The following is a 24,312-nucleotide window of genomic DNA, read 5'->3' on the forward strand; positions in this document are numbered from 1 at the left end:
CTTTTCTTAAGTTTTCAAGTTGAATTAGTTTCCAAGTTTCAATTATGGTTTTTGTTCTTATTCATTATGCTTATAAGTTAATATGCTAGTTTGAATGATTGATCACCATTTAGGCTTGCATGTTAGCTATCTTGGTTTGAATTAAGAGTATACACCATGCTTTAATTCGAATTGAACTATGAATAGGAAGAGTATGTATGGACATTCGACAACAGGGATTAGATACATGCTTGGTTGTTTAAATTGTTCTTCTATGCTTAATGGGTTCCTAATGCTTAATTTTAGGTTAGACAACAAATGATCAAATTAGGGAATTAGGAACACAAGGTTATGACCAAACACCATGGCTTAATCATACTTTAGCTAGAATCAATCCGTTAATCTAATTGAACTTGGAAACTTATTTGCTTGAGTTATTTCTTCCTTGTTTTATTTATTTCCTTTATTTTTCATTTCTGTTTTGTGTAGGGAAAATGAATTGGATCATTCAATCACCAATCCTCGTGGGATCGACCTCGCACTTACATATGCTATACTACCAAACGGCTCGTGCACTTGCGAGTATCATAAGTTGAGGATGCAACTGAATCCATTTTGGTGCAGCTGTATCTACACAACAGAAGCCTAGCTCATCTCAGAATGGCTTATCTTCCATTACTGGTGGAATTGTAGAAAGATGGAGTAGAACTGGGAATGAGTCAACAGGTTGGGCTACTCGCTAGTTTACATGTAAGGCCTATTCTAGTTGAGCAGGTGATTGTAGCTCAATTAGAGGATCCTACTCTTTGCATGATAAGGTTGGAAGTAGAGAATGGTACACAGACGGATTATGCAGTGAGAGAAGACGGGGCCTTGGTAACTAGAACGCGTCTATGTGTACCCAAGAACAACGACTTGAAGAGAGAAATCATGGAAGAGGCTCACTGTTCAACCTATTCTATGCACCCGGTAGTACTAAGATGTATTGGACACTACATGAGTACTACTCGTGGCCGCATATGAAGGGAGACATTGCTAGATATGTGAGCAGGTGTCTGATTTGCCAACAAGTGAAGGAGGGGCAATAGAGACCATCTGGGCTTATGCAACCACTTTCAATCCCTGAATGGAAGTGGGAGCATATCACGATCGATTCCGTTTTCAAACTTCCACGCACTTTGAGAGGGCATGACGGAATTTGGGTGATAGTTGACCGACTCACCAAATCTGCCCACTTTCTACCTATCAAAGAAACTTACTCCTTAGTGAAGCTTGCTAAGCTATTTGAAGATGAAATTGTGAGGTTGCACGGAACACTCGTGTCCATTGTGTCGGACAGGGATACAAGGTTCACATCTCGTTTCTGGAAGTGTTTACACGATGCTATGGTACTAAGTTACTATTTAGTACTGCCTTTCATCCACAAACCGATGGACAGTCGCAAAGAACATTTCAAACCTTGGAAGACATGTTGAGATCTTGTGTATTACAGCTTAAGGATGGTTGGGATACTTATCTTGCCTTGGTGGAATTTGCTTATAAAAAAGAGTTATCATTCAAGCATCGGAATGGCTCCATATGAAGCTTTGTATGGAAGGCAGTGTAGAACTCCTATATGTTGAAATGAGGTGGGTAATAGGAAATTGGAGAAGGTAGAAAATATCCGAGAAACAATCGAGAAGGTGAAAATGATCAGAGAAAGACTTAAAACTGCACAAGACCGACAGAAAAGTTATGCAGACAACAGGTCCAAAGATCTTGAATTTGCAGTTTGGGATTGGGTGTTCTTGAAGCTATCTGCTTGGAAGGGTGTGATGAGGTTTGGAAAACGTGGGAAGTTAAGCCCTCGTTATATCAGACCTTATGAGATCACAGAATGCATCATACTCCTTGCCTATCGACTTGCCTTACATCCAGAACTATCTCGGATCCATAACGTATTTCACGTATCCATGTTACGGAAGTACGTACTTGATCCTTCTCATATCCTGAAATATCAACCCGTAGAGTTGAGAGAAGATTTGACGTATGAGGAACAACCAGTGCAAATTCTGGATAGAAAGGAGCAAGTGCTGCGCTCTAGAACTATTCCAGTAGTGAAGGTATTGTGGAGGAGTCAAACCATTGAAGAAGCTACTTGGGAACACGAGGTGCAAATGTGGGCCAAATACCTGTATCTCTTCAATTGACAAGTACAAAAATTTTGAGAACGAAATTTTTATAAGGGGGGTAGGTTGTAACACCCCAACCCAATTTTAATTATTCGTTTAATTTATTTAATTTATGAATTTACAATTTTGCCCTCGGGGATAGGGTTATTTTGGTCAACTTTTATCCGGAATGATTTTGGAAGAAATGAATGGCACCATGACATAGATCGCGTCGAGATGAGTCCGTGGACACATAGTGGGCTCAAATCGGAGTTGTAACGAGAAAGTTATGATCAAAGTAAGCATAGTGGCAAAACACCGTAAATATTTCGAATGGGTTTATTAAAAATCAGATTCTCTCTCTCTCTCCCCCCCCCCCCCCCCTCTTGGGTGAGAACAGCCGGCCACCTTGCTTCGTTGCCGCCACGTTCAACCACCAAATCCGGCGGGATTGGTACCAAAACGTCAAGCTCGACTTCTTCTTCCTACCCCACCCCTCAGCCACAGCAATTCGGCACTCTAGTTGTCGGAAAAAGCCAAAACTTGACCAGTTTTTCCCAAAACTTCTTGGAGCTCGTTCCGGCAATTCCGACTTAAAGTTTGGCCAGTTTTCGGCTCGTGATTCATGGAAGTTCCAGTCACTTTTTGGCCATGGTCCAAGAACAAAAGTTGCTCCACTCATTGTCCTGATCATGCAGGTATAGCTCTTGACTGGCGATTTGGAGATTTTTCGGTCATCGAAATTTCTCTAAACACCCACACGCTGCCGGCGCGTGTGGTGGCACATGGGCACTATTTGATTGACCCATTTGGTCCTAAAATGATCCTCATGTCGTCTCGAGCACGACGGTATGCTCGGATTCGAATTTGGTTATCGTTTGACCATCGATCAGATTACGCATATTAGGTGTTATCTGGGTTCGATATATTCGGACCGTTGGATCGACTCCATTTTCATATTTGTTGATATAGGCATATCTAGGATCGTGTAGGAATTCATGGATCGTGAATCGGAGCCCCGAATGCTCCGGTTCAATGACTTAAATTTTTCTTAAAACGATAACCGTCTGATCGTGCGATCGCAAGCGATCCAACCGTTCGATTCGGACCAAACTTACGGGACATGTTTAATAAACCTTGTTGCACCCATAGGAATGTTCGGATCGAAAATCGGAGGTCGTGGGCCCCGCGGGCCCGATTGACCAGATTTGAAAGTTTGACCAACAGGTTGACCGAGCGTCTTCCGAGGCTATTCAACCATTCGAAATGCATAGTCGGACCTTAAGAACTTTTGTTTCGTCGTACACACTTAAATCCCGGGAAAACTAGGATTTTATTTAAAGTTCTTGTTCAAAGAAAGTTATGTTAATCTTGTTCTCGTACTCTGAAATAGGTACTCCGGCTACTCGTACACAGCAGACGGGACCCTCTTAGGGTCAAGCAGTGTGGAACTACTTGTGAGTGGACTTTGTTTTTAAACTATAATTATTATTTTCAATTATGGAAAGTATGCATAATGATTTCTTGGATCATTGAGTTAGAATATATTTAATTGTTGAATATATTGGAAGTATATTTGGATTATGCGGATTTCGATTATATTGAATTGACTTATGCTATTCTTGAGAATTTCTATCTATATTTGAATATGTGTGGGGTACATGGGATGGATAAAGATTGTGGAATGAGATTGGAGTTGAGGTTTATGTCAGTCATGAGTGCTATAAGCACTACCCTATGTACCTCATTGGATATTGAATATTGGAAATTGGATACTTGGTGATATGAGATAATTGGAAGGTTGGAACCCAGGTACCCTTGACGGGGTGTTTCGTAGACCCTTAGGGGTTAGTCTGCGTGCGTAGAACTTGTCACAAGCGTACAAGTATTGAGGATTCTGTTGTATGTGCTGGTGGGCTTAGTCTCAGTTGGACGGCTCGTTCCCTAGCCACATGGTCAATTGAGGATTCTTCCATGTGGACTAGTCAAACAATCACCCGGTTGAATTGTTTTCCCAGTACAAACTTGGTAGTATCACACACACACACACACACACACACACACACACACACACACACACACATATATATATATATATTCAATCATTCTTGTTTATCAGTTAGGATACTTTCTCGCTCGTTGTGCCAATTGGCACGTGGTTCGAGAAAGTAGTTGGGAAAGGTTTTGGAATGGGTTTGGTGATAGTAAACTTTACGGACTTTGGATTTCACGTTGGTTTGACTTGACTATATACGTATAAATAAATATGTCAGTTTTGAATGCATATTGTTTTCAGCATCGTTTTCTAAATGGTGGGGTTATATTATGTTGGTTTCAAATGTGAACTAAACTTTATTTTTGTCCACTCACACTTTTCTGTTTTGCGCTGCCCAGGCAATAGATCATCCTGAATTCGAACGGCCATAGCAAGTCGTGAACTCGAGACGAGTTTATATAGGATAAACTTTCGAATCCTTTCTCTTCTAATGAACATTATTTTCGTTTGTAAACTGAATTCTGTTAGATATGCTCTGATGTCGCCCATGTTAGGGTTGATAGTAAGGCCGAAGGCCATTGATGTTAATTGCATGTTGTTATCTTGTGCATACTGCCTGTTGGGATGTTTAAGTGTGATTTTAACAAGTTGAGAATTTTGGAAATGTTCGTTTTTCAGGATAGACTCTGTCGAAATTTGGGCAGAAAGTCTCGTTTCTTTAGTGAGTGGGCCCGGCATTAGGACGATGTCAGAACTTCCGGATTCGGAGGAGTTCGAGGTGGGTCTTGTCATTCGCTTCGTGTTACTTCGAACGGATTTCGTTGGTTCGTCACATTTTTTGATGATTTTACCCAACTCACTTTGGTTTTTTGCTGAAAAATAAACATGATGTTGCTTCCATCCTTCCAAAGTTTTGTACTATGGTGTCTACTCAGTTTTAAGCTCGGGTCAAAGTATTCCGGATTGATAATGGAGGAGAATATGTGAATAATACTTTGGCTTACTTCTTCCGTGTTCAAGGTATTATTCACCAAACGACAACCCCTTTTACTCCTCAACAAAATGGTGTGTCTAAAAGGAAGAACCGACAATTGCTTGAAGATGCCTGCTCACTGATATTGGATATGGCTGTTCCCCATTATCTTTAGGGCCATGTTGTTTTGTCTGCTGCCTATTTGATTAATTGTACTCCTAGTCGGGTTCTTGATTTCAAGACTCCGCATGATGTGTTTGGTAAACTTGTTTCCCTTGTCTCCGTCTCCAAGTTGCCTCCTAAAGTTTTTGAGTGTGTTGCATATGTTCATGTCTACTCTCATCAACGGAGTAAACTTGATCCTTGTGCTCTGCGTTGTGTATTTATTGGCTACTCTTCTACTCAGAAGGGTTATAAGTGCTATTATCCACCTACCCAGAAAGTGCATGTTACTTTGGACATGACTTTCCATGAAGAAGTGTCTTATTATGTTTCTCCCTCTTTTTCAATTCAGGGGGAAACATGAGTGAATTGGAGAGTCTTGGATTAGAGAATGATGTGTTTGAAGATACTACTCTCGGGAAGAAAACGATTAGTCACACTGAAGGAAACGACCGGTGGCCCATATCTGAAGATGAAACATGTGGTCTCTGTGAAGAAACGACTGGTCGCCCTTTGGAACTCGACCGGTTGTCCATATCTAGAGATGAAGCAGGTGCTCTCTGTGACGAAACGACCGGTCGCACTAAAGCAAGCAACCAGTCGCCTGTATCTGAAAATAGTGACAGTGATTCTTGTATGGATAAGCTCGATACAATAACCCCCTCTACCCTGCCAGTGCCCCATTCTACTCGTGATAATGAATTAAGTGAGGTAATTTCTAATGATCTATCTGTGTCAACTTATCAATTACCCCCACGAACCACTCGTGGAAAACCTAAAGTACAATATTCTCCTGATATACATGCCAAGTCTAAATATCTCATTAGCCATTATGTGTCAACTCATCTTTTGTCTAAGTCATATGCATTATATTTGTGTCAATTATCTAGTGTATGTATACCAACTAAGCTGCAGGATGCTCTTTTTGACCCCAAATGGGTGGATGCTATGAATGTGGAAATGGAAGCTTTGAACAAGAATGAAACTTGGGATTTAGTCCATTTACTAAGAGGGAAGAAAGCTGTTGGGTGCAAATGAGTGTTTACTTTGAAGCATAAAGCTAACGGTTCCATTTACCATTACAAGGCTAGATTGGTAGCAAACGGTTATACTCGTACCTATGGAGTGGATTATTTAAACATCTTTGCTCCAATAGCAAAGCTCAATACTATGCGTGTGCTCTTGCCCCTAGCTGCTAATCGTGATTGGCCCTTGTTACAGTTTGATGTAAATAATGCGTTTCCACATGGTGACCTCAAGGAAGAAATATACATGGATCTTTCTCCTGGTAATTCTTGTGACCTCCAAGGAGGGTGTTGTGTGTAAGCTGGAAAATCCTTATATGGATTAAAACAGTCTCCAAGAGCATGGTTTGGGAGGTTTGTAGCATCTATGAAAAAATTTGGGTATGTGCAGAGTAACTCATACCATACTTTGTTTCTAAAAAGTCATAAAGGTAAATTGACAACTTTAATTATTTACGTTAATGATATGATTGCAACTGGAGATGATTAGGCAGAAATGCAAAATCTTCAGAAGTATCTGGCTTCCGAGTTTGAGATGAAATCATTGGGTGATTTGAAGTACTTTCTTGGAATTGAAGTTGCCAGATCTAAACATGGTATCTTTCTATCCTAAAGAAAGTATATTTGAATTTACTTGCAGAAACTGGAATGTTGGATTGTAAACCAATTGATACCCCTAGTGAACAGAATCATAAGTTGAGGTTGTATCCTGATCAAGTCCCTACTAATAAAGAGCGCTATCAACGACTTGTGGGAAATTGATTTATTTAGCTCAGACACGTCATAATATTGCATATGCAGTGAGTGCAGTGAGTCAATTTATGCATTCTCCTAGTGCAGTGAGTGCAGTGAGTCAATTTTGAGGTATCTGAAAGTCACTTCTAGTAAGGGGTTAACGTTTTCCAAGTATGGTCATACAAATGTGGAAGGGTATACGGATGCTGATTGGGTTGGTTCAGTCACTGATAGACTTTCTATGTTTGGGTATTTCACATTTGTTGGTGGCAAGGTCTAAAATATCGATGGTGTATCGGAAATATAGGTAGTCCAAAAACACGGAAATTTCGATGAAAATATTGGGATATTATTAATATAGATAAAAATTGAATAAAAACCACGGAAATTGTAAGAAAACTTGGAAATTTTTATTGAAACTTTGGAGGATGTTTATTTAGTCAATTATCTGTTAGTTTATCACCCAAAAAAAATGGAAGGAAATTCATTGCATGATGGGTTTAACTAATTTAAGTTGATTATATAGCGAGCTGACAAACGCTATAAGTGTAGAAAATATGTAGTAATTAATGAAAGAAGAGAAAACACATCATAATCATTTGGCTTTTTATCACAAATGGTCCTTGACGTTTATGAAATTATCACGAATGGTCCTTGAGGTTTTTTTGTGACACTAATAGTCCTTAACGTTTGAACTTTTTATCACAAATGGTCCTTGCTGTCAAAAATTCTGTTAAGTGTATGATGTGGAAGATAAGTGGAGCCCACATGTACAATCATATCGTGACATGTGGATTAAATAAATAAATAAATAATTTTTTTTTTATGAAAATCCATTAAAAAACCATTTAGCCTCTCTCTCTCTCTCTCTCTCTCTACTCTCTAAATGGTTTTTTTTAATGGATTTTCATAATAAAAAATATTTATTTATTTATTTAATCCACATGTCACGATGTGATTGTACATGTGGGCTCCACTTATCTTCCACATCATACACATAACAGAATTTTTGACGGCAAGGACCATTTGTGATAAAAAGTCCAAACGTTAAGGACTATTAGTGTCACAAAAAAACCTCAAGGACCATTCGTGATAATTTCGTAAACGTCAAGGACCATTTGTGATAAAAAGCCTAATCATTTATATATAACGATTTACTACAATATTTTACACTTTATACATTGCATGGTAGGATACATGAGTGACTATGAGGTTCAAAAAATTTCAGTATCTTCATCATCTCTATGTGTAGAGTAAGTGTATTGTGAGTAGTCATCAAATGATAAATCCCCAAAATAGTTTTCCATGTAATTGTTAACATGCCACCCATATGGATCCAAGATTGGTTGACGTTGTCCATAAGCAAAATCATTTGAAGATTGGGTTTTGGATTCTTTCCATGAGCCACTCGATTCCATCCCAAAAGGAAAGGTCAAAGACTCACATTCTCATGTGAAAATCTAATTCTTGCAAAAACAGTTCAAAATAAAACAATATAAATATACATATTTTAGCATATTATCACCAAAAAAAAAAAAAAAAGCAACATGATGGTTAACGCGTTGGAGGAGTGAAATGGCACGGGTTTGAATCCCCTTTGAGTGCGTGCTTTGTGTTTTTTTTTTCTTTTTTTCCATTACATCGATATTTTCGATATTATACAAAATATTGCTCAAAATATCGCTGAAGTGTGAGCTAAATTATCGACATCGATATTTTCCGATATTATCGATATTTATACGATGTGTATGGATACATTCCGAAATATCCCTGACCTGAAAAAACGATAATATCCTCGATATTTCGTCCATATTATCAATATTTTAGACTATGGTTGGTGGTAATCTTGTTATTTGGAGGAGTAAAAAGGAAAAAGTGGTGTCTCGGTCTAGTGCCGAAGTCGAGTATCATGGGATGGCTCAAGGTGTGTGCGAGTTACTGTGGTTGAGGAGATTGTTGAGAGATATTGGGTTTGCGCCCCAAAAACCCATGGATTTGTATTGTGATAACAAAGCTGCAATTTCGATTGCTCATAACCCTATGCAACATGATTGTACAAAGCAGGTAGAGGTTGATCGACATTTCATTAAAGAAAAGGTGGATGTTGAGATTGTTTCTTTTCCGTTTATATCATCCAAGTATGAACTGGCAGATGTACTTACGAAAGCTGTGTCTACTATTGTCTTTCTCAACTCGCTTGACAAGTTGGGCATACGTGACATCTTTGCTCCAACTTGAGGGAGAGTGTTAGCGAGATCCTAACTTAATTAGGATATTTATTTCCTAGTCTATTAGGACTCTATTTCTTTCCTTTTTGTACAGATATTGTGTAATTAAGATTTTATCTTATTTCCTTGTACAACCCTACTAGGGTTACAACCTTGTATTATAAATACCTCCTTTTGGTGAATAAAATATATCTAAAAATATTCTACCCATATTGTTTGACTTCAACTGCACTATAGAAATTGTTGAAGTCCCTTGTCGGTTGAAGGCATATAAAAGTATCAAGTCAGTTCCCCACTCAATTCACAATGGCTTGATTCATTGGTTACATGGTGCCATGGTGTCGATTGATGGTTGAAGGTGGTGGTGTCTGGCGGTGGTGGCCAGGTGTGAAACGTGGCAATGATGTCCCCAACCAAATAGGCTTAGGAACAAAGTGGTAATGTCCTAACATTTCGTTAAGCATTGGGGCCAGCTGACAAGAGACGTTTGTCGCATATTCTATCTAAACAAATTAGCTTTTGCTTGATGTCTAAAGTAGAAAAACTAGGTCAAGTAAACAATGACCCAATACTGCAGATGGGGTCTTAGCTCAGTGGTAGAGCTGGTTGCATGCTGGCTATTGGTATGCCGTTCGATCTCCATGAAACTGTGTGAGAATACCCCCTCCCTCTTCTGTGATAAAAAAAGAGACCGAAACTCGTATTTAATGCATAATTTCCTATATAGTATATATAAAATTCACTAGTACTATACTTTTTCCTCATGGCTGGTTCCCTGAAACCTCAGCCTACTATGTACAGGAGATAAAGGGAGATACAGTACAGAGGCTTCTACATAAACACACGTAGTAGAAGAAAAAATTGGTTGAATTTCTAAGTAATTGCAGCAATAACTTCATCACCGTATGCAAACTATAAACTAGGAACTATGAATAGCAGCAGCATTTGACCTCACTAGTTATGAAACAAACATCTGAGCATTTAATAAATGTTTCCTCATCATTCCTCATTCTCTTCTAGCGATCTGCCTTTCGTTTCTGGTGTGAAAAAATACGTTACCGCCAATCCCAAAAGACAAACTCCACCTAAGATCACCAGTAAGATCTTGACTGCTTTAGGATCCTCCTTTTGACCATGTGAGGCCCACCCAAATCCAACTGCGCCAATAATGGCCCCTACCTTCCCAGTCGCCCCGGAAATCCCATGACAGGTTGACCTAAATCTCGCCGGGAAAAGTTCAGCCGGCACTATAAAAGTAGTAGTGTTTGGTCCAAAATTTGCAAAGAAGAAAGTGAGGCCATAGAGGACCATGAAACCTTTATTTATGTGATGTTGCCAATGAGATGTGTAAGGTATCCCAATTGCGAAATAAACCAAGGCCATAATGAGAAAACCCATCATTTGAATCTTGCGCCTTCCGATGCGATCGATGAAATACACAGTGAACCAGTAGCCTGGAATTGTTGAGCATATTGCAACGATGGCTTGAAATAGCGCAACATGTATAGCATCTTCATACACGTTGGATTCGTACTTTTTCCCGAGATATTTTCCGTAAACTTTAGATTGGAAGAGGTTGCTGCTGTAAAAGACTACGTCCACGAGAAACCACGAAGCTGAGCAACCGAAGAGATCGCGGCCGTGTAGGCGTAAGAATTGCTTGGAGAAAAGGGGATAGGACGGTGGATCTTGAGGCAATGTCAATGATTCATCTTCTGCAATTTGACTCAGTGAAACATCCAACACTTTCTCCATGTCCTTAGCCGCTTGTTGGACATTTAGCTCCACCAATGCGGTATATCTAGATCAAACAAAGGAATTGCTTTGTAAGTCAATACTATGTTGTTTGTTACGAAACAGAGGCATGACATGCAATTCAACTAATATGAGTTGAATATGAGTATGAATATATACTCATATGAATATGTACACACGCCTATAATATGAGTATATTAATAATACTATGCGGCAGTGTCACCATCACACCAAAAATTACCAATAGTAAAGAGTCGAGGGAGGGAAAATCAATTCAACTAATTTAACTCTAGGCTTAATTTTTATTTGTCATTGTTAATCCCTGCTGGCCTCTCCCTCCTCATCCACACATCCTACCAAGATTTTTGTTCAAAATTTTACAGCTCACATATACAACCAACCAAGATGAGACGCATAGATGTTGACGAACTCATACATATATAAATAAAATCCAACCCAAAATGTCAAACAAATGATAATCAATATAGTAAATAATTAATTTAGAGTAAATAAAAATAATTAGTTACCTGGCAGTTTCAGGCATCATCATACGCCAATAATAGGTCATGGCAGCAGGAATTGCACCCAGCATCAGTATCAACCTCCATGCGACGTCAGCTTCACTCGGAGTCTTCTCCTTGGGGTTGGGATGGGACGCTGCGTTGAAGATCCCGCACACCACCATCGTCACGATCGAGCTCGCCAAAATCCCAAACCCTTGCATCGAGAACACGGCCGCTATGAACGAGCCACGTGTCCTCTTGTTGGCAAACTCCGACATGATGGTCGCCGACAGTGGATAGTCCCCGCCAATCCCAACCCCGAGCAGGAACCTGAAGAATCCGAGACTCACCAGAACGCAGCTCCGCAAGGTGCATATGGAGAAGCCGCAGCCTAGTGCGCTGAGAATCATCACCATGAGGGACAGGCCGTACACGCGGCGCCTCCCGATTCGGTCCCCGAGCCTGCCGAAGACCAGCTGGCCAATGACGGTGCCGAGGAAAGCCACGCCGAGGAGCGCGGAGTCGACATGCCTGCGGATGACGAAGTTGTCGTCGTCGTTGTTGAATTCGTCGGTGGGAAGGTGTGGTTTTTGGTAGTAGATGCGACCGAGGAGTCTGAGGATGGGAGGGATGCAGAAGAGGTCGTAGGCGTCGGAGAAGAGGCCCATGCCGGCGATGATGATGGCCTTGAAGTGGTACCATTGGGTCCTCGCCGTGTCGAGGGCATAAAGGACTTTTAACGCCATCACTACGATGTACTAATTAAGCTTTGCTATATGCTATTAAGGCGAGCTAATTATACTTACATCTGTGGAGCTATATATATATAGAGAGAGAGAGAGAGAGAGAGAGAGAGAGAGGGTTAGAGAGAAGAATTATGGGGAGATAGGATTCAGGAAAGGAAAGTATGAGGTAATTTCGCAGAGGAAATTTGATGTGATTAAGGTGGACGGCCTGCTAATACGAGTATGTGATTCCAAGGATATGCGGAATCATATGGTTTCAACAATTAATACTTAATTTGTTTGCGTCATTTATTGTATATTTTATATATATTATTAATTTTATTATAAATGTGACAGGTGATCGGCCCATAAGTTTGGTGTACATTATGTTTCTTCGTGCCTCTGCTTGCTTGCTCTGATATACATAAGCTTGATATGCATTGGTTTTTATTTTTGTTTTTATTTGGGAGGGCACGTGTTGGACTTTTGGTAGTAATTAATTTTTGACATTTTGTGGACCATTCTAATTTTTGACGTTTTGTGGACCTTATCGGAGCCACACATCCTAGGATGAATGTAATCATATTCTCAGTCAGAATCGTGGATTTAATTTTAGTGACGGTCATTGCCAGTTGCTATTGCCATGCTATTGAGTAATTATTTTGAATGAGTTTTGAATAAAAAGGAAAGACTTTCATGAAACGGTAATAACACTATTTTGCTATTCCTAGTTAATAGCGCTATGAAATTGTAAAACAGTATTATTTCCGTTACAACTTACAAGTAAGTATTTTTGGTCAATTAGATTAATACTGAGACTACAAGGAGGCCAGGAACGTCAGCACTGCTGCTAATTGGTACTATTTAGTGTGATGGCTTTAAAAGAAGCTGTCTCTCTCTTATCTTTATAAATCAAGTAGCAAGTTACGAATGAGAACATGGAGAGTTACTTCCGCGTGGACCCTTAAATGGTGACACTTTTTTGGACTAATCTTTCATTGATCAAGATTATTAATAGTATTGTCTGACTTAATTAATAACAATAACTGCTTTTGTCTATGCTTTCAGTTTCAGAAATACTGGACTTATACTAGCTAACAACCCAAACTTCGTAGCAAATTCCACTAAGCTGGCCCAGTAAATGTCATATCTTCATGATAATTCCAATTTTCTATAGCAAAATGCTATAGAATTTTGTTATATTTTCTTTTTTTATTGAATTTTGACTCGAAGCAAAATTTGGAGGGGTACCCAAAACTCAGCCCAAGTCCAAGTTTATATACACTGCTCCTCAACAAGTTTTGACAATTGCAAGCTCTTAGGTGAGGCTCTATCTCTTAACCGTTGGATCAAATTGGTTAGTCCAACGGTTCAGAGATAGGACCTCACTTGAAGGCCATACATAAGGCCCTCACTATAGAATGATAATTAAAAAGTTGCATAATGGATGATCTGGGTCAAAGCTTGACCCCAGATTTTGAGTTTGCAATTAATTCTTTGTATTAAACAATCTAGCTATTTGAACTTCATTATCCATTTATATAAAGTCTGATTTTCTCCTCAAACTGACTCTATGCATCACTGCGCCAATTAAAACACACTGCTTTTTTTCCAAACAAGACAGAACCTAAGAGAGTGCCCTTCCACTAACCTCACAGATTTGGAAACCTGCCTTCTCCGGGTAGAGGTACTTTGCCTTTCATAACCACCACTTCCAGGATTCCATCATGCCGGAAATAAGGAGAAAACAAACGGGGGTCAACAGGTCCAGGAAGACGGAAAGATATGCTAAATGCTCCTGGTGGGCATAGTTGCTGGACTCTCGAATGGTACACAGTTGACGAGTTTCTCAAAAGTCCAACACCTGTCATGATTCCTTCTATATGAACCTTTCCATCACGTTGGATATCACATTTTACCTTACCTGCTAGAGCAAAAGTTACCTACTTGGTCATTGCTATCTTTGACTACATTAACTCAGCATTTAAAAAGAGCTCCATGTGCAATAATAGCACTTCATATATACGCCAGCATGAGAGACATGCATATCCAATGAGAACTGAGGTAACTTACATTCATTCTTCCGAATACCAGGAAGTGCAACTCGAAAAAGGTAGGCAGCTTCACTCACGCCAATGTCAACAAGACCACTAGGAGGTCCAACATTACCTCCCTTTGCTGTTCCAATCAAAACAACAGCTGGATCCAGAGGTGGAAGATCAGCCACATTTTCCACTCCCATGCCACCAACTTTGCTTCTTTACCGTTGTGATCACTCAGATACACCTGTTAGTTTAATTTAAATAAGCAATTGGTGAAGCTTCATGAAGTAAGGAAAATCTATATTAATCAGCAGAATTTAAGTTCACATGTAATCTGAGATTTAGCATACTCACATGCAGTTCAAAAACAAGAAAATAAAAGCTTTTACGTAAACTAATATGAAAATACATAAAAGTTGTTCAATGTGTTAGTGTGAAACTATGAGTTACAGATTGAGTATGTTGAAATGCCTTGTGAAATTTATGTCCATTACAGCATATTATTTCTTCTTTTTGGTGTATGGCAGCTAGTAATTGGTGTCTCTCTTTTTTTCAGTTGTAGTAATTGGTGTCTTGACAGAAAATAAAAACGAAAAAGCAGACGAACAGATTTGAGGAAGAGTGAGAAAATCATGATGATGAAAGAAAGACTGAATAGAATACACATGAAAAAAGGTTTATAAAAAGGAGAAGAAGAAAACCCCGCAAAATGCAAAATACATGCCTGAGATAAATACCATAATAAATGTAAAATATTACATCCAAGCGAAACTGACATGAGATGAGAGCATCCATCATTAATCAAACAAGTCATTGGTTGCTCCACACTTCTCAAGATAAAACAGGTTTAGGAAGAACAACTTGTATCAGGATCCAACACTTTTCTGTCTTTGGGCTTAAGGCACCAGTAGGCTAACCATATGCTGCAATTTGTTTTTAGAAGAACCATACACTACTATGAAGACCATATCATTTCTCACAGCTGATACAGACATCTTTGGAAGGAGAAATAAAAAAGATTCAAGGCAAAATACAGCATTCTGCATTCTTGTAAAGAATAACTTGGACCAAAAAATTACATCAGGCACAACACCACTGCGGTAATGAAATTGGCTGCCTGTTTGACATGGTTGCTAACCTGTTTACAACAATTGATTCAAGTACCAGAACAGAATTATGATTGGAAATTTTACTGTCTCTTTGGCTCCTGTTGTTCTTTATTTGTGTTTGGTTGGGCCATATCTCACCTTGTTCAGGAAGCATGAACTATAGCACAAATCACTTTTCAATAAGCACAAAATTTCATGCTATTTTTTCATAGATACATGGAACTGATGATTTTGGAATTAGGTATTGTTTTAGGTTTTCTGATGATAAATTTGTTGAATATATACTGTTTTCTTATATATTTATAACAAACACAAGATTTATTAAGAGAAAAGACAAGATATACAAGAAGCATGGACAATTAGTTCATGAAACACCTAAACGAATAGAAGAAACGGAAAAACCCAAAGAGAAAACCTAAACCAGCAGAGAGAACACCATCCTGGAAAGCCCTCAATACAAAACTTCCCTCCAATCAAATTGAATATTTACTGTTTTCTAATAATTTTCTGAGAAAAGCTATGTCTTTGTTTCTTCCTTTAACTTCTCATCTAGGTTTTAGTTTCTTTTATGTAAAAAGTAGTTATCTTTGTTTGGTATTGTCTTTTTTTAATCCCCTTCCAGTTACACACTCATAGAGCTTTGAGGCTAAATATTATGCTTCTTTGAATATTCCCTCTTTTGGGTTTACAAGTTAAGCAAGAGAACCAAAATGGTTCCTAAAATTTAACCACAAAAGAAAAAATTCTTTGATTTCAGACTTAAGTTTCTGTATCTTCACCTCTCATGCTCCGCCACTAAACTTAATCGCAACCCAAAAGAAAAATATCCTGAGAGCTTCAAGCTTCGAGCTCTAAGAAAGATTTTCACAGTTTAAAATAACGAAAGCAACACCAAACCCTCTACTCTACTTGAGCAAATTCAAGAACCAGATAGCAAAATAATGAATCAAATAAACATTCAGTAAATGGTCAGTTTGGTTTCATGGATTTGGCAATGCATTTTGCCATCGGCCCTTACAGTGCCGAATTCGCAATTGATGGATTTCAAGCTGGAATTAAATTCCAATGCCAAAGTGCCCCATTTATCAAGAAATTCAAAATTCAAAATTTCTTCTGGATGATTGTTACAACCAAATCTGCTTACCTCAGTCCTCCTTTCCAGATAAACAGCGACCGCAACTCAAAGGTGCAAGCCCCAGTAGTTCAAACCCCCTCTCTCTCTCTCTCTCTCTCTCTCTCTCTCGCTTGCTCTGTGGAAGCTCTAATTGTAAGAAGACGATGACTATGCAGGTGGTGCACGCTCAGAAGAGGGTTTTTATATTATTTTACGCCAAAAGTCACAAATGGGTACTGTAGTTTACCGTAACCGTCATCTTAAAACATATTTAATTCTTTTCAATTTGCTAAAATTGTCATGTACCTTGTAAGTTGTAAACATAGGGATCAAAATAATCACTTACTTGTCCATATTGCTATGATTCTCTCATTTTTCTCTTCCTATACGATTATACCACAAATTGATCCTTGTAATTGTCACGTATTTTGCCTTTGTTGTTTACTTATGTTATCAATTTTAGGCCAATGTTTTTTTCTTTTCAAATTTTTAGGCATATGTTCAATGTCCATCAATTTATATAACTTGGCATCCACGTCTAGGTCACACACAAGGGTTTATAGTTTCTTTTTGTCCAATCTTAATCAGTTGGAAGTAATGCTCGTTTTCCTCCAAGTAAACCGAAAAGCTTGGTTAGAAATCCATGCATTCGATTGTACCACGAAAAAAGATAAAATAGCTACCATTTAATCAAGTAGTTAAATGTTGTTGGATTTATTTTTTTTGCAAAATCTACAAAGAATACCTAAAATAATGACAGCTCATATGGTTAAGCTACGTACATAATGTTCCTTACAAGGATGTTCTCAAATAATTATTTTACAAATTTAGTTATATACCCAATCTTAGACATAGTCTTATAAAGAAGCCCTATACCATTTAAAAACTATAAACACTTCAATTTAATAACTATTTTTTAGTTTATTTGTGTATGTAAAATACCTATATTAATACCTATATTGCCCTTGTACTATGAATTTGAGCGAGAAACATCAGATCTGCCAAAAAACCAAATCAGATTCATTTTCTCCTTTCTCGCTGGTGCTTTCTCGATGTTGGAGCAAGAGGAGCTTCCATTGAAGCTTAGTCTCAGGTCCAACTACATTCTTCATCTCTGATCTACAATTTTCAATATTTCACCTTTGATTTCTTGTTCTAAAATCATGCTTCTATTCTTCTTCTTTTTTCTTCTGATTGTTCGGAACCTTGGATGCTCCTAGCTCTACTCCTCTTTCGCCACGTCATCGTCGTCGTCGTCATTTGGTTTGGACTTGAGATTTTTTATCTTTTGCTTCAATTATGTGTTTCTCTTCGGATTTTAGTTGATTTTCGAAATGTATTTTAAGCTTTAATGATCGATTTATCTTTTGTTACTATTTCAATTATGGATCTCATTTTGGTTTACCAATGTACTTCTATGACTGAGTATGAACAATGTACTTATATGATAGAGTATTAACAATGTACTTCTATGACATAGTAGTATTAAGAATCTGGGCTCGGCTTGTTTTTAATACTCCGCAAATTTTTTTATAATAAATTGTTTGGGCTTGTTCAAAAAAATTAAGCTCGGCTTGTTTTGAGTTGGTTTGGTTTGTTCTTTCTTCATCCTTTCTTTGGTAGACATGTATTAGAAATAGCAACATGACAGTAAACTAGCAGTATTGTTACCCTAGACTAGAACATTACAGAGGTAGATATGCATTAGAAATAGAATGTCATAAGAAACTAGCAGTGTTATTACCATTGACTGAAACATTAAAACGGTAGACATGCATTAGAAATAGGATGTCATAGAAAACTAGCAGTGTTATTACCCTAGAATGGAACATCACAGGGGTAGATATGCATTAGAAATAGGATGTCATAGGATACTAGCAGTGTTATTACCCTTGACTGGAACATTACAGGGGTATGCATTAGAAATAGGATGTCTTATGAAACTAGCAGTGTTATTACCCTAGACTGGAAGTCATTAATCAACATGATAGTAAAGGCGTGAAACATTACAGTCATTAATCAACATGACGCGTTAATGAAGCTACGGTTTTTGAGACATTTTGTTTGTAATGAATTGTTTGGGTTTTTTTTTATAAGATTGGGCTGGGTTTGTTTTGGGTGCTTTTTAAGTTTTTTGTGTTGGGCTTCTTTTAAGTTGATCAGTGGCAGTCATGTAATTTATAGGAACTTCAACACCAATTTCTCATTTAGTAAATGGGTTTTGGGTGTGTTTCTAAAGTGCATTCCATATGGGTTTTTTAAATAATTTCAGCTCCTATTTTGGGTATATTAGTGAAGCACCCTAATTATTTTATGTAGTGTGGTTAAATACCTTTCTTTTTAAATATGGATGTCATCATTAAACTCGACTAAACTTTATATATAAATATGTATATATATAATTCAACCTTAATGTGTGTGTATATATATATATATATATATATATATATATATATATATATATATATCAGAGCGCTTAAGTACTCGTTAGTTAGTAAGTTAATATGTCAATAACCACTTGTTTAAGTTAACTTTAACTGTTCAATTTTTATGTCCTCGTTAAAGGGTCATCCTTGCAAATTTTATCCAAATTATCTATCATTTAGTCACTTGATTATTATCATGAATATTTTCTTGTTTATTAAATATATTGTGTTCCTTTATTTATTTGGTAACAATTAGATAGTTAAATTCTTCTTTATTTGAGTGAATTTTTGTAGGAATGATCTTTCAAGTATGACCTAAAAAGTAAGTGGTTTGGATTATGAGATAGATTGTGGTGTGGGGTACCACGTGTAGTTAACGTCGTATTAGCTTACTAACGTGTTAGGTCTTGACCGCTCTTATATATGTGTGCATACTATATTTATCGACAACGAACCTACAAATGAAGATCTATGAGGACCTCTTTAATAAAGGCTCTTGGATTAATCCAATGGCACATATAATTAGTAGTTTTAACATTCACTAGTGCTCCTTGTTTTACTCAAACAACACTTTTAATTATTCTAACCAACAAAAAGAAAAAAAGAAAAAAAAAGAGATACAAAAGGTTGTTGTCGTCCTTCCTCCCCATACAATTGTTGATGTTTGGCTCACTTAAAGATGCAGAAGGAGTGAAGGAAACATACTATCAAAAGAGTTGCAGCAATTTGACTGGGCTCTACTCCTCGAGCGGAAACTACAGTCGCTTGAGCGGCAGAGTGGTACTTCTCGCCCAGACCCAGACCCAGACCCAGGCGCTCGAGCTCCTACTGAGTGACAGTGCTTAGACTCGAGCGGACACAGGCGCTTGAGCGAGACAAGTGAATCCAGCGCGTATCCCTAGCGAATTTGGACAGATTTTCTCCTATTTTTGGAGTCCTTTAAGTTTCCTATTCCTTCCATAATTGTATTAAAGCCCTATGACATATAAATAGGCACTTTAGCGCTAAGTTATTAAAACGTGAGAAAGCTAAGGCATCAAATTGGGTTTGAGCCAAGGGTGAGGGAAAAAAGAGCTAGGGTTTGTGAGAGATCAAATGGGGTTCTTCATTGTAACCAAAAGGGTTCTTTCATATTATTGGAATTCTCGGGGATCACAAAGAGGACGTAGACACAACGCCATACCTCTATAAATTCTTGTGTTCTTTGTGTGTGTGTTTACTTTGTGGTTTCATATGTGCTTTATCTTTGTGTGGCTTGTGTGTGATAGTTGCGTACTTCATCAACAATAAGGTCTTGGAGTGTTTTCGCACAACAACATCTTCTCTCCATCATCTCCTCTCTTTCTCGCTCTTTCTTAGAAAAATCATCAAAATTTATTGCATAATAGCGTCCACAATGGACTCTCTAAACCACTTGCTTAGATAAAATTTAGGGAGGAAGTGAGAAAACCTACCTCCAGTCATCCTCCCTATCCAACTCCTAAAATAGGGAGACCTCTAGGGGCTCCTAAATCTGAGGAGAGAGAAAGGACTCCTAATGGCTCCTTATAATTACATGATACTTTACTTTACAGTCCCGATCTCTTGGACTACAGGGGTCCAAGAGATTTGTGGTTACTCACCGTTGGATGTAAATTCAACGGTTCACTCACTCTTGCACTCCTTTTAAGAAACTTTTTTGAACCATTGGATTAATATCCAACGGTAGGTGACCACAATTTCTTGGACTCCTATGGTCCAAGAGATCAAAACTGCTTTACTTTAATGCTATTTTAAGTATTTATTTCATGCTAACTTTTTTTTTATAATTATTTTATATGAAGAAGGAGCAATTATGCTAAATAAAAAAAGAACTAAATCATTAATGATTCCCTAAACTATAGAGCATGGTTGGAATTGAAATTTTATAAGGAGCTCCAAAAATAGCTTTATAGTGTTTTTAGCTAAATTTTAACTAAAAAATAAGGAGCATGATTGTGAATGCTCTAGACTAAAAATATATAAAAGCTATTTTAGGAGATCTCTATAAATTTTAACTCCAATCATACTCTCTAGTTTAGGTCCTTAGGTGAGCATGACTCATAAACAAATATCCCACTTTTAACTCCATGATCATTTGGACTAGTGGCATCTAGGCTTCACTTTGTTGGAGGAGGTTTTCTAAGTTCAAATCTTATAGACTATTGTTGGATAAAAGAAAAACCAATCACATTCTCTCTTGTACAATTTTCTATAATTGTTGAAACCACTCACATTCTCTTTTCTCACAGACACCGGTGTCATAGGGTTCGGACATGAGACCACTCATCTGCAAGTCAAGACCCTTTTTTATTGGGCTAAACCATTGATTTGGACGAAACATAAGGAGAAGTGCATAATGAATTTTTTGAAGTGTCAATAACAACTATATATATTGATGTGTCAATGACAGCTCTTTTTTTTTTCCTAACAACCAACATGACATTATCATTTTGAGGTTTACAAAATGGTTTTGTTTTGAGAGCAAATAAGTGCATATTAAATTAGGGAAAAATAATTTTGAAGAAATAGTTTTGCTCCTTAAGTGTTTTTTTATTACACCACAATCTAAAAGGAAATAAAAGTAAAGAGTTAAATTTTGCACCTCAAACCCTAGAATGCAAAATGCTGCAACATCAACTTAAAATATGCAATAAGTTATACATTGTACTCTAGAGTACAAAATCTGCAATATCAACATTAAATTCATTTCAACACAATCCAATTGCTAACTTGTTCATTAATTTTGAAAGTTCTAGATGATGTGTTGCATGTAGGCCTAGGTATGGATTGATTTGATTCGAGAAAGAACTCAATCAGTTAGTCAAACCGAACTTTCGATAGACTAAAACTCTTCAATTAACCGATACTTTATGCATGGAGTAAACTTTCGGTTTGGTTTGGTTCACTTCATATATTTTACCACTCCACATTTTTTGCTCTCTTTCTAGCTTCAATTAGGCCAATTTTGATTAGTTATCCAATGTTTTCAAGCCAAACATTGAAGTTAAAACTTAACATTACATTCAAAATATCAACTCATCGCATTTCCAATCTCATTGCCAATAAAAACCTTATTATTATATGACTTATTATCAAAATAAACATATTACGACTTATTTGTCATTATAAACTTACACATACAAAATTGATAGAAAAAAGGGAGAGGGAGGAGTGTTGGATTTTAGATGTGTGGGATAATTTGTTATGTTGCAACCCACTAATGGCTCATCATCCAACCAATTCAATGTTGACACATAGATTAATACAAAGCGGTTGGTACTCTCTCTCTCTCTCTCTAGTTTGAAGAGAGAAAAACCCTAGGAACCTACAGCAGCCGCCGCCCCCTTTGGGGGTTGGTGGCTGGCTCCCCCTCCTCCCCCGATCCCTTCTCTTCTACCATCGTCCCCTCATCCCCTCCCCTACTCCTTTCCCAGCTCTTCCCTTTTCCTTTCCTCTCTTCTTCTCCCCATCTTTCTCCCCTCTCCTCCCTCCCTTATACCCGTCCCCTCTGCTTCTCACCCGCCCTTCCTCCTTGTCCCTCCTTTCCTTTTGCTCCTTCCCTTCCTCGCAGTTTTGGGCTGGGATTGTGTGACTGGCTCTTTTGGTTTTTCGGTTTTCGTTTTTGCAGATCCGGAGTTGTCAATTTTTTGAGTTGCTTTGGGACCACTTTGCTGCCTCTGTTGGTTACTTTGCAGATCGCCGACTTTGGTTGCTGCTTTATTTCGTGTTTTTGTTTGCAGTTTCGGTGTTGATTTTAGTGCTATTTGCAGTTTCGGGTCTTTCCCCTCCCCCCTCACCCCCCCTGTTGTGTTTTGCTGGTCTACCGAGTTCTTCTCTTAGCATCTGGTGTCCCCATTTTGCTGGTCCCTTCGCTCTCTCCTTGGATGAGAGCGGGTGACGTCGTTCGAGCATACCCTGCTTGTATCGTAGGCTTCATGCCTCTTATCTATTTAGATCCCTCATATATCCACCGTTCCATCCTCCTCAGAGCTGTCCTGTGGCCGTCGTCTCTTCGGTTGCTGGTTTCCCCTTGGTGCGTCGGTGTCTACGATTCCGGTGAAGATGCGATTTCTTGGGTTGTTGCTGGTCAAAACCCAGATCCCCCCACTTCCCTTTCTAACCGACTTCATCACTTGGAGACTACGGTCAACCCAAACCGCGAGCTTTCGCGTACCCCTCGGAAGGTGTGTCGAGCCGCGACAACGTTCCGACTCTGGTGCCTGCACCACCTCCTTCCTGTTACTTGGTTACTACTCTTGTGCCTTTGGACTGCTCTGAGAGTTACTGGATTTTGGGTTAGATCTGTGTTGTGGGTCTGTATTATCTGTAATTTTTATTGTTTCAATTTGGTGTTACTACCACATGTTAGGTGTGGATTTTGTTTTACTGCTGGCTTTATGCCTGTTTAATTTTCTTTCGGACGGGATCATGATCTTCATGCTATGCCTATACCGGGGTTTTAGTTAGATATGGTCCTGTTTGGGTGCTGTTGCGTTAGTCCTTTGCGGGTGCTCCTACTTGGCCCTTTTGTTGTGTTCCTTGCCCTTTTGTGGGTTTTCAATGAATTTGCATTTCGACCAAAAAAAAAAAGACACATAGATTAATAATTAATATAAAAAAATTAATTAAGTTTGGTTCAGTACGAATTTGTAATGGTTTAGGGATTAATGTAACCAGCTCATTTAACCATTACTTTGATTCGGATTAGATTGAAAGATAATTTAATTAAAAATACTAATTTAATCAAACCAAATCAAACAATCAGTTTGCATGGGGACCCGCTACCTAACTAACATGGCAAATAAACTACTAAGAATTTAAAAAGAAAAGACAAGTAGTATTTCGTTTATTTTTCTTTTTCTTTTAATTTTTTTTTCATTTGGCATAGGTGTAAATTTGGGGAACTCAGATCTGCTGTCCTTGAAGTTACCATAGGTGTAAATTGTCACGTATCACTATACTCATGCCACCCAAGATGAAGAGTCTTCATTGGGAAAGTCTGCACTGCACTAGGACACCAAAAATGGATGAAGGATATGGCAATCCATTTTCTGAGGATTCCATGGCTATCAGTGTTGACTCCATGAATTTAGGAACTGAACGCAGTAACAACTCAAATGAAGCCTACGCTATTCTCATGGTCAATATGGTTATAGGAGCGTAATTGCATTCCCATACATGCATTATTGGGTGATTGAATATTTCTTACAGTTTCACCCAAAGTTTCCAGGTTTTCCAGCACATTTCCAACATTTCCGCCTACACTCAACAATATCGATATTTCCGTAAATTTGAGTATCGATTTTTCCGTGAAAACAGATATTTTTCATCACTGAGTATAACTAGCCACTCAAATAATGTCATGTAGA

The 24,312-nt window shown here is 38.2% G+C and overlaps 2 protein-coding genes across 2 annotated transcripts; both read right to left on the bottom strand.

The window, feature by feature from the left end:
* Positions 1-9,946: 9,946 nt before the first annotated feature.
* LOC110755092 (putative inorganic phosphate transporter 1-9) lies at positions 9,947-12,488 on the bottom strand. The gene is made up of 2 exons (XM_021956253.2): positions 11,531-12,488; positions 9,947-11,049 (listed from the first exon to the last, which is right to left on the bottom strand). The coding sequence occupies exons 1-2, from the start codon at positions 12,250-12,252 to the stop codon at positions 10,248-10,250; spliced, it is 1,524 nt and encodes a 507-aa protein (XP_021811945.2). The 5' UTR covers positions 12,253-12,488; the 3' UTR covers positions 9,947-10,247.
* Positions 12,489-13,706: 1,218 nt separating this feature from the next.
* On the bottom strand, positions 13,707-16,683 carry LOC110755088 (HSP20-like chaperones superfamily protein). Its single transcript, XM_021956248.2, has 3 exons — positions 16,527-16,683; positions 14,305-14,517; positions 13,707-14,155 (listed from the first exon to the last, which is right to left on the bottom strand). Exons 2-3 carry the CDS (start codon positions 14,471-14,473, stop codon positions 13,884-13,886), a joined length of 441 nt encoding a protein of 146 aa, XP_021811940.1. The 5' UTR covers positions 14,474-14,517; positions 16,527-16,683; the 3' UTR covers positions 13,707-13,883.
* Positions 16,684-24,312: the final 7,629 nt, after the last annotated feature.

The sequence above is a fragment of the Prunus avium genome, chromosome 5, assembly GCF_965620075.1.
Source record: "Prunus avium chromosome 5, drPruAviu1.hap1.1, whole genome shotgun sequence".
Classification (NCBI taxonomy): Eukaryota; Viridiplantae; Streptophyta; class Magnoliopsida; order Rosales; family Rosaceae; genus Prunus; species Prunus avium.